General features: G+C 41.8%; 1 protein-coding gene across 1 annotated transcript in view; it reads left to right on the top strand.

The window, feature by feature from the left end:
- The first annotated feature begins 11,287 nt into the window (after nt 1-11,287).
- LOC103365004 (protocadherin-15-like) overlaps nt 11,288-11,757 on the top strand; it is a 182,062-nt gene continuing 181,592 nt past the window's right edge. Inside the window, exon 1 of the mRNA XM_008292325.1 lies at nt 11,288-11,408. Within this exon, the coding sequence (XP_008290547.1) occupies nt 11,288-11,408 (121 nt within the window). The remainder of the gene's footprint in view (nt 11,409-11,757) is intronic.

The following is an 11,757-nucleotide window of genomic DNA, read 5'->3' as shown; positions in this document are numbered from 1 at the left end:
AAATCTCACTACGGACACACAGATTGAGATACAGACACACAACTATCCACATTTACAGATAGTTTTGCTACTTCCCAGCATCCCACGTCGCTCTATATCCTGTTCCCATGAGAATCGCATACTGTTCACACATGAAACCTATAGTTTCTTGTGTTCGCGAGAAACTTGCCGTCTTTTTTTTTTTCTTCAGCATGTCCCTTTAGGGCCTCCGTAGGGATCAGATGTTTACAGTTATGTAATATTCAGCCTTGATGAGGCTCAGAATTCAACTGTGAAGGATGTAATTTACCGTTAGATTGTGATCAATCCTGTCTTTATGTCATGTTTATAATTAGAATTATTTATGTGTTATGTTGCGCTTTGGAGACGCTGATCTGGATTCTGCTGCTGTTTGATGCTGCAGGTGTTCACTACATTCAGAGGAAATACTCCTACAAACACCGACAAACTAAACTTCAGCTCCTGTCCGTTTGCTTTTGCGCTGTCTGTGACGTTTTTGCAGTTATGTCATGGTGCTTTCACTTGCACTCAGACACCAGAGTTGCATTCATCAGAGTGTCAGTGAATGAGTGCGACCAGTGAGACTTGAGCGTTTTCCTTCCGACCCCACCTGAAGGCAGCTTTGTAAGCCGAGTGCACAATATGTCAGATCAGGAATGTATTTATCACTTTCCTAAATTAAGCTCCATCTCTAGTTGTCATATCAAGTTTTCACATCGAAGGAGGCAGCGAGAGAAGAGAAGTGCTTATCAGGCCAGTTGTGGTCGGCTGTTCTAGTTTTATTGCTACAGTTTTTTTTGTTTTTTTTTACAATCTGTTCATGTTCCTTTCCTCTTTATTTATTTATTTTTCAAGTTTCCGTTGCAGAACCTGCTTTTCTTCATCTTTATCCCTTTTTTTTTTCCTGTTATTTATAAATTTGTGGTCTAAAATGCAGAACTCGAGCATTAAGACCTGAGGCTTGAAAAACTCTTTTATAATTTATGCTCGCTTCCCATCCCTCACTTACTGTCTTTCTCTACATGTGTGGGTTCTTTTTCCCTCCTACTTGTGTGCAATCATGGAAATTGTGGCGTTTTAGATGCTTCCTCTTCACACTCATAGGTGCTGACTGTCTCTGTGACACTCAGTGAGATTGGCAGAACGAGATGAGGAAACGAAAGTGGCCCGACCATTAGCTTATTGGACGGCACGGTCAACGCGACTGTGTGGGCAGAAGAGCGCGTTTGTGTTCTTTGACTCTGCCAAGTAGTGGCGATTTTGTCCTTAATCAGCGAGTTGCAAACCCGTCCTAACAGGTCTATTCATACGGAAACTTCAAATGCGGCGCTATGCAAATCTGCAAATACAGTTCGCTCCAACCCACATGCATCACGTAATTCATTCTGACAGCGTTTTGCGAGCTGTTTGTCACATTAAGGCGCACAAAGCCGATTGAAAATGTTTAGCTCGACGCTCGTCTGCTTGTACTCGACTGTTTGCACTCATTGCTGTATTTTGTGTTTCAAAGCCTGCTCACCTTGAATTCTCATTTCTGCTAAAAACGAAAAGGTTGAGATTGGAAGTGGAAAACACGGGGCACGACGCTGTGACGCCGTTACAGATCGCCCTGTAAGAACAGTCGCTTCGCTTTGCTCTCCGTCCCGAGAAAACGCACTGGAACAAGATAATAAACCTCACGTAGTAAGTTGCTCTGCATAAAGCTGTCAGCCATCTGTCTGAAAGGAAAAAAGGAAAAGAAAGAGAAATTTCTCGTCTTGTTTTGGCAGCCGAGGAGCTGCGAAGGATACAAAGCAGACAGACACTGACAAACAGGCAGACAGACAGACACAAAGGCAACGCAAACAGGCAAACAGACGGACTGACAGAGAAGAAATAGACAGATGTCGGCTGTGACAGTACAAGGAAAGGAGAAGGATTTATTTGTTGTGTTGCTCTGCGCACATGCATAACGCAGTCGGTTAGAGTTACAGTTACAAGGTCTTATCAGTCACATGCAATGACAGGGAGCTGATCACAAACAGCGCGGAAGTGAGCAACTTAAAACAACACGTCAGCATCTCTCGCTTCCACTTCAATCTCCACGTTGGTGCCGAGCCTCTTTATTTCACTATTTTTAACACACACAGACACATATTCTCTATCAATATCTCATCTATTTAAAGGTCAGGAGTTTAGTTTCTCTCCAAAGCTTCTGATTTGTTTGTTTTTCTCGAGTGCCCTCCTCGCACTTTTCAATCTGCTTTCTCGGTTTGTCCCCCCCCCTCCGACATCCTCGCCGTCCCATCCTCCCGTGGCCTCGTCTCCCTGCGACTATACATCAATGAGAGGTTGCTGATGTTTAATAAAACCAGTGGCCTGTGCAGGTCACACACTCTGCCTCTTTTCTTTTGTTTTTCTGCCTGTCTGTCTGGTATCGTCTTGGTTTCTCCTCCTTTTTTCTAATCTCTTGTTGTCACTCTTTTTTGTTTTTCCTACCTTCCGCCCGTCTCTCCTCTTGTTCCCTCTCCTCCATCCCTTTCTCTGTTTCCCCCCCACTTCTGTTTCCACTGCATTTCCATGTTTCTCTTACTCTCTCCTCCTCATTTCCTTTTGTGCGAGCGTCTCTCTGTCTCTCCCTGCCGAGTGTATTTCCGCTCCTCTCTGGAGGAATGAAACTTTTTGAAGTTCTACCAGAGGAGAAGCGCCTTCAGCCCTAATACACTTCATCCTGGTTACTGACGCTTACAGCATGGCCTACTATTGTCTGCCACGGCGCTCTGTCAACTTTAACAGGGAATTAAACATGAGGCAGCAGCTCTGCCCAACACACACTCTCAGTCTCAGAACTGTGACCCAGAACTGGTTCTGACTGGGACCAGTTCACTAATGATAACAACCGGGGATTCTTGGAGAGTCATGTTTATTGATACGACCCCCCTTTGGTTTCCTGAGATGCTGCGTTACTGCCGGCCAGAGTCAAATCGTGCTTTAACACCCAAACGTCTGCTTTAGATCATTAATGAAGACGTGTCTGGTGATTAATGTTATCTGCAGTTATTTTGGTTGCGATAATGATGTTTGTTTTGAGACACTTTTTTCTAATTTGCTGCAACTTGCTCTTAAATCTTTTATTACATCAGCTTTCACATCACTGGCAGCCCCCAACAAAGGACCACATGTGAAAGTGAGCTTTCAGCTGCGTTTTAGGTTCTGCCTCAAATGACCGCTTTTTTTGTATCGATGAATCTTTTGAGTATTTTACAGATTATTTCGTTTATCTAAGAGATTCATTTTACTCCAGAAAAGCAAAATTATGTAAGTAATTTGATGAACTGTACAATGCAGCACAATATGTAAACAATGATTTATACGTTACAGCGCAAAATAGGGTTAAATAAATACAAAGACGGCTTATTGTTTCAGTCAGTAGTGCAACTCCAAACTCTGCATATTTAGCAAAGTGCAACAAGAACACGGTGGATATTTTACGAGCATGAAGCAGCTAAAGCAACTGTGTAATTATTACCTGACTTCGGAAGCAGTGACAAAATCGATGACAATGAAGACAAACAGCACAGTTGTTGTATTTGACTCATGTGTGGTGAGTTTGTCAGATAATGTTGCAGTGATTAAATCAGGATTTTAGTCGTGCAGACCGACAAATCGGAAGTGACTGCTTGTGCACATTTATTCCTCAGAGTCACATTAAGTCCCTATTTTATACTCATTCTGTTGTCTGACAAGCCAAATGAAAAAAAAAAACAAATTAATTTGAACAGGCTTATTGGAAATTTAAGTGTATTTAAATAAAGTATGTGTGAGCACAGAGAGCAGGAGAGAAGCAAACAGATGTAAAGTGTCTCAGTGTTTCTCTCCAGGTGTTTGTGCATTGTGCTGGTGTTGCTGTGTTATGCCATTGAAACCCAACACAGAGCACATATCACCTTTTTTCTGTCATAATATGAAGTACTCCCATTCTGTCAAAGCTTTAAGTCTTTGAAAACTTTTACACTGACTGAAGTCGGACTTTGCTTCAACCACCATGTTCTAAAACTGGAGTCAGCCAATGGCTAGAACCCAAAACGACTGACGCCCTGATGCAGTAGTCATGCAGTAATACTGGAAAAGAAAACATTTAAACATTTATCAAATAAAAAATACAATATTGGTGATGATATGATTTCAGTTGCTCAGTCTTCAAACATGCCTACAAAGTGTGGCAACTTCACTATGTTTGATCTGATATATAAATGTATTCAGAACATCCATCCATCATCTATACTCCGCTTAATCCTCACCAGGGTCATGGGGGGCTGGAGTCTATCCCAGCTGACTCAGGGTGAAGGCAGGGGACACCCTGGACAGGTCACCAGTCTATCACAGGGCTACACTTAGAGACAGACAACCAAGCACACTCACATTCACACCTACAGACAATTTAGAATCACCAATTAACCTCAACATGTTTTTGGACTTTGTGGGAGGAAGCTGGAGAACCCGGAGAGAACCCACACTGCACGGGGAGAACATTTTAAATGGAAAACAAATTAAAATTTGATATAAAACATTTTTTGCTGCACTTTTGGTTTAGTGACCAGTTATTTCAAGTCTGTTGTTTAGGGTGGACGCTACACTAGCGCTTAAAAGTGCAGCTATGCTCGATACAATACAATTTTGATGTGAAAATACTCTTAGTAACGGTTGTCTAATGTGACAGTCGTGCAAGATGGTAAGAAAATGGTAGAATTTGATAAATGTAGCACGTTGAGCTCATGTAAAACTAGATATTGTTGCACCAACCCACCAGAACAAATTCCATGTGTTTTGTAAACTATACCTGAAAATAAACCTGATTCTGTTTCGGATTCTGTAGATTCCAGTGTAAACATGCTTTTTCTGGCTTCGTCAGTAACCAGAGACTTACTGTGATCCTGGTTTGTTGACTTGTGACGCTCATATGAAAGCTTGTGCGGCGTTTACAATCTGGTGGATTGTATCAGCAGTGTAGTGATTTTAACCTTTGTGTAAACAGTGCAACAATTCAGTTGTACAATAGTGTCTTAATCCAGATAGGCAGCATACGGACAAGCGAAATCACTTTGAAATATGCCTCATAATGAGATTTATCACACATGTTTGTGTTGAAGTTTAAATGCTCCAGAATTGACAGCAGCTTTTATGAGAACAAATGTCAGTGTTTCCAGCAACTGAACATATTAATGAGTGTTAAACATAAATTGTACCTCCTTAAATTCCTTAAATGTAGAAGTCGGACTATACACAATATGTGGGACACCTTAACTTTATCAACATTACCAGGACATTACTTTATAATGACTTGCAGCCCTATTTTCAGCCCCTCAATTTTCTCCAGCTTAATAATTCTAATGTACTGTAATAGTCTGACTTGTCTGCTTCTCTTTATCTCCGCTTCCCTCTTTGTGATTGGTCTGCATTTAATAAGAATAATCAGTTATCTGGGGTCACATTGTTTAGCGGAAGCAAACGGCAGTAAGAGTAATATTCATTTCTTGAGCGAAGCTTTCATTCAGGGACTCATCTCAGCATGGAGGCAGACAACAGAGGCTGCTTGTAGACATATCATAAAAGGTTTAGAGAGCAAGAGTTAGCAAAAAGTCTGCTGTCGATGTACTTCTTTGCACATCGTGGCGTTAGTTCAAGGGTGCTTTGCTTGTCTGACCACAAATAACTGGCAATATAATCTGGTAATAAAGGGAGCTGTCTGTTTTTAATAAAATAACACAGTTTTGATTTCTGCTGCAAGGTCAGCTGTGAGCAGTGGTGCGCATACCTGTCTTTGTTTTTCTACTCATCGTTGTCAAAAATCAATCTGGCTTTGTGTCGGCTTGTGATAACAGGCTACTGAGCTCCTTTGAGACCAGGTCATTGCCTGAAACAAGTCTGTTTTGGATTCGCCGTCATTGCTTTGACAGATTCCGATTATGAAAAGGAAAAGTTCAACTCTTGAGGGAGTTTCACAGTTTGAGTCACCAGGTTTGAACAGAATCTATGCCGAGTGGTCACGTATTTAACAGAGGGAAAGGCCTTCACCCTGCAGCAGCATTCCTGTAGCACTAAAGTTGTTTTTTTGTTGTTTTTTTTTGAAACTGAAACTGCTTTGCGTTTATCATAACAGTAATGCTACATTTCCCTCTATGCTTGTTGCTGATGGTTTGCAATATGTTCAAGTTCAGAAGTGCAGCATTATTGCGACTGTGTGGTTGCTATTTTATCATTTTTGTGTGTTTATTTAGACATGCAGCGCCTACAAAAAGCATTCACCCGTTATGAACGTTTTCTTACATTTCACTTTTGAATTGTGGTCAATTTAACTGTGCCTGTTTGACAAGAGTTTGCGAATTTTCACGTCTAAGTGAAAACAGATTTCTACTAAGTATTATTAATTTATTAAAAATCTAAAACTTCCAATAAGTACATTAGTCGTCAGTGGTTGGTAGATGCACCTTTGGCCACAATTGCAGCATTGAACCTGTGCAGATATGTTTAAATCAGCCTTGCACATCTGGACACTGCAATGTTACAGCATTCTTCTTTGCAAAACTGCTTAAGATAAGATAAGATAAGATAAGATACGATAATCCTTTGTTTCTCCCCACACCAGGGGATTGCATGGGGATTGTCAGTAAATAGCCGTTTTCAAGTTCAACTACAAATTCTTCATTGGCTAGATGTCTGGGCTGCGACCTGACCCCTCCATAACATTCACCTCGTTGTGTTTAAACCATTTCTGTGAATCTTTGCTTGTCTGCTTCATGTCATGGTCCATTTGTCCACTACTGCTGTATCACCACATAATGATGTTGCCACCACCGTGCCTTACGGGGGGAATGGTGCATTTGTGATGGTTCACAGTGTTTGCTGTCTGCCAAAATGTGACATCTAGACTGATCTTTGCCACTATTCCATAAAGCTCTGACTGGTGAAGAACAGGCAACAGTTAGTCTCTCATATCTAAGCTGCTGAAGCTTGTTTCTCCGTCAGAGGCATCATAGGTGTCTTATACCCCTTTTCCACCAAACCGGTTCCAGTGCTAGTTCTGTGCTAGTGCCTGACTTAGCACCAGCTCTTTGTGTTTCCATCACCTAAGCACCGGCTCCAGGCTGTCAAAACTGGTGCTTTTGAGGCACCAACTCTTTGCTGGGCCAGAGCTAAGCACTGAGTACAGCAGGGGCTGGGGGCGGAGTGACCACCGAGGCCGATGAAATGGACTCACAAGCGGTGATTTGTCTCGTTTGTCACCAGGCCTTCCCTGTCCGATCACAGATGTATTGAAATGAGTCCCAGGACAAACAGAAGTTTTGCACAAACTGTTGCACCCTGAAAGCCGGTACAATTGTGTCCCACCAGCGGCACCACAGTGGTGGAAACCAGGACTTTTATAACTTCGGTGTAATGCGGTATTTACGTTTAGAAATGCGGTCTTCTCATGAAAAACGGAGCACACCTACATGCGCTGTTTATTCTGCTAAAAGAAATCTGACACTAGAACACCCTAGTTTACTCTTTTTAAAAGTCATTTTTGGTCTCACACCGGTCTGAGCAGCGCAACCACCAACAGGAGTTACCGCGGCCTGCTATGTGGGGCGTTCAGGGAACATTGTAAATTGTTCGTGTCTGTCGATGAGAAAATGTTCAGCAAGTTGTACGTTTTGCTTATGACAAGATGGGAAATGTGAACAGATGAGAAAGTTGGTCACACCGGTAAAAAAAGTCAGTCTGGAGTCTTATGTGGACTTCCATGTGGCGCGAGTGTTGTTCGGTAAACAGCTCCGTATGCAGTGACGTATGTCGAGGCTCCAGCTTGGCTCATTGCTGATGGAAAAGCAACCGGTTCTTAGATTGGAACCAACACAGCACTGGCCCTAGTACCAGGATGGAACTAGCACCTGGTTCTTCTTGGTGGAAAACGGGTATTAGTGGCCTCCCTCACTAGTCTCTTCCGTTTACGGTCATTCTTCTAAAGGATGGAATATTCAGTGACTCAGATGCTTTCTTGTATCCATCCTGTTAGTTATACTGATTAAAAACCTTTCAACAGAGTTGCTTGAAGTACTCCTTTGTCCTCATGATGCTGTTATATCCAGGAATACTGAGTCACCAGTAATTGGACCTTCGAGATAGAGGTGTCTTTATACTACTATTACTTGAGACACTTAGATGACTATTGCCTGACTTCTAGCACCTTGAATTAGAAAAGTCCCTTTGAACAGGGTGAATATTCATACAATCACTTGTTAGGAATTTAAATATCAATGACAGTAAAATAATAGTAAAGTTAGAATCTCTCTCATTGTGATTTTGCAGGTAGAGTAAAATCAAAATCTGAACACAAAGTTATTGCATAAGTGACACATTTTAATAATCAGACTGACTTGTAAGGTGAGGTTCACCCCGGAGGCTTTTCATTGTGAGGGAAGATTAAGATTTTAGATTTAGTTCTATTAAAACAAAGTTGTAGTCGGCTATGATTTTATTACCTTTGAAATTTGTTCACTTAAGCATATCTCTTGCCTACGTAGTATATCGATTTTCAATGTATGCATATATTTTGAAAGACCTCGTTTTTAAGGACGCCTTACCCCAGTTAACATTATATTTATATTCCTGGCGTTGCGACATTGCTACTCACATAATATAGTTAGTTTAAAGTTTGACAGACTGTAACTGCTTTTGGTGCGTCTAATGTAATTTTAAATACACTGACAAGCCAGCACAAATGCCCGTGGCGCAAACTCAGCCTCATGTGTCCATCAGTTTCTTGCCAATATCACAATATGACTACCAAGGGTTCTGCACAGAGATTAGTTGCCTGGGGACACAGACTTATTAAAAAAAAAAAAACTACTAGAATTATTTATAAAACTCATCAACAGGACTCGGAGTTTTGAATTCATAAACATTTAGGGTCCCTGGTGATTCATAAAAATCCGCACCACCGAAAAAAAAAATCCCATCTGCTTCCCAGTTGAGACGGAGTATCTCTGCAATGTCAGCAGTGTTATCAGTTCCCCCCGCAGGCTTCCTCTGACACCCTGTTACATCTTGATTACTGTCCACCACATGCACTTGCACACCGTTATGAATAGACGGGGAGTTTAATACGTTAGACCCAGTTAAGAGGCGCGGCGGCATTGTGAGTCTAAAGAGTGTCCTTCCAGTGAAGCCTCTCCTGGTTCAAGTCCCCATGACTGTTGGATTTCACCTCTGGGGTTTGGTAGAATATCACAATTACATTTTCATTATCAGCCAGCTTCATCTCCATTCAGAGGGTAGGGCAATAGTAATCTGACTCTGTCACAGTAATCTCTGCCACGGGAGCTTCATAAATCAGTCCTAATTAAACAGGCGGCAGATTTTCCGTGACGGGAAGCAGTTAATGTTGTCCTGACTGTGTAAGCCTTGCTGAGTTCGGTCTCTGTTAAAGTCCTACTAAGGATAATCTTTTGTTTAGGGTAAAGAATATTCTCAGCATTACCATGGAAATGAGCTAATGAAGACTGGAACGAAAAGGTCTGAGGAGGTTAAGGTGTCTGCATACCATGGCGCGGTATCTTGAATCATTTAGATAATTGAATTTCTGTTGGATATTATGAGATGTAACTGTCTCAACAAGGACAGATGTATTCTTGAGGCCTCCTTTCAGTCTGACAAATGGCCATCCGCTGCAGAAGTAGCAAGCAAGTAAATTGAATATTCACAATTTGAACAAAGTTAAATAATTATGTGTGAGTGCAGAAATCACTACAGCTGCCATGAATAAACTATAAGCACAGCAGATCAGTTTTCTCCATTTAGTTTTGTCCGTAGCCATAAAACTTCTTCTGAAAATCACTTTTTGAACTTTATTGGACAGCCTCTTTTGGTCAGACCGTGACATTTAGCCTGCAAATGTCTGGGACAAAGGTTCTCAAACTTATTACTCAGAGGTCCACAACTGATTTTTATTTAAAGTCAGTGGTTTGGAATGATTGGTGAACATTTATTCAACATACATTCGAGTTTAAGACAGTCAAAACGCATCCCAGTCTAGTGTTTATCTGCAATCATTTGCATCAGTGTGACCCCTGAACTGAAGGAGTAGCATGTAAAACACACATTAACATATCCGTTGAGTATCTGAGAGCGAAAGACGTTTCCTCTTGTACTTCATTTGAACTTCAGATTTGATGTTGCGACTGAGTAAATGGGCAGCATTGATGCTAGATGAGTCTGAGCTCAACTACAAAGCAATGAAAGACTAATTTATAGACATGTACACAGAGGCTCAGACAGTACGCTGTGTTTCTGTAACTTTAACTTCAAAGAAACCTCTTCTCCCTTCAGCTGCATGTTCTCTCTATAACATGTAATTAATCTCATCTTAGGCGACGTGCACGCGGAGAGGCTACGCGCGCACACACACACACACACACACACACGCACACACACACACACACAAAAACAGACACGCACACGTCAGCTTAATGTACTTTTCTCACCCTCTCCTCTGTATAGCATTTCAAATGTGGCAAATTTTCCACTGCGAGATCTGAGATGTTGTTGGCACCGCCGGCGTTTTACATCGCACAAAATATTTCCTTCTCTATCATCATCCACAGGTTTCTATATTTTCCATTGAGTTGGCAATCCCCGTGAAACAATCATTTACTTTGATGCATGAGCACAAAGATTGATCAAACATTTTAGATTGCGGCGGAGTAGCTGTGAGGTGCAGCCACAAAATGAATATTAAATGCCATCTGAGCTTTAGATTGTGAGGGCATCTCACCTCGGGGATGTATGTGCACTGTCAATATGGAAAACATCTTTTCATTCAAAGCTTACGTCTGTGGAGATGGGGAGTGCAGATTTTGTGTAAGGTTAAGTGCGTTCTCTTTTACCTTCATATGAACCTAACTCTAACTAGTTCCCGCTTCTTGAATGTTCACCAAACTCTCCACACTGCTGCTATCTTTCAGCAGCAGATGCCGTTTAGTATGTTCGCGTGTGCTTCTCACAGCGGCGTTCACTGAAAGCCTCTGCACAGGTGACGCCGCTCAAAGAGGCACTACCTGCAATTACTGCACTTCAACTTATTTATTTATTTTTTCTATTTGCGAACAGGTCCAGCCGGGGCCACCAGATGTTTTTGTCCTGCTGCTTTCGCTGTTGCGCGCCGCACCGCTGAATATGAGGTTAATGATTGTGACTAACCTGCGTTCATGTGTTCCTGTCTCCCTCTCTGCCTGCACAGCTGGATGCTCGGTGAAGCATGGTGGTGAAGATGGTTAGAATGCGCTTAATGGGGCCGCTGTCATGGGGCCGGGTCAAACGGCCGAGTGTAATGGGAACAGGAGTCCTTTATCTGCTGCTGCTATCAACCTGTCTCGGCCAAGACACAGAAGGTAAAGGAAGTCTTTCTTTGTGTTTCCTCTTCCTCTCCACTTTGTCTTCATCTTTTTTTTTTTGACTCTGTCTTGTAATTCAGAGGCGCATCAAGGCTGCTCAGCGGGGATTTAATATCAGAATTGTGCACGTAACTTTTTTTTTTTGACTCGGGGCTTATCTCAGATAGTAAGCTGCAGTATGTTCCAGGATTTTTCTGGCTCATAATTGAACTGTGTGATATCTAAGATGAATAGTAAATTGTCTTACAACATATATTGTTGGAGCCTGTTGAACACTATCATCAGTTTTATGCTATATTATACCGTTTACAGCAGACTTTTCCTTTTTATCCTTTTCACATCCGTT

The sequence above is a fragment of the Stegastes partitus genome, unplaced genomic scaffold, assembly GCF_000690725.1.
Source record: "Stegastes partitus isolate 25-593 unplaced genomic scaffold, Stegastes_partitus-1.0.2 Scaffold802, whole genome shotgun sequence".
NCBI lineage: Eukaryota > Metazoa > Chordata > Actinopteri > Pomacentridae > Stegastes > Stegastes partitus.
The sequence above is the reverse complement of the archived record's forward strand: the minus strand, read 5'-3'. Positions and strand labels throughout refer to the sequence as shown.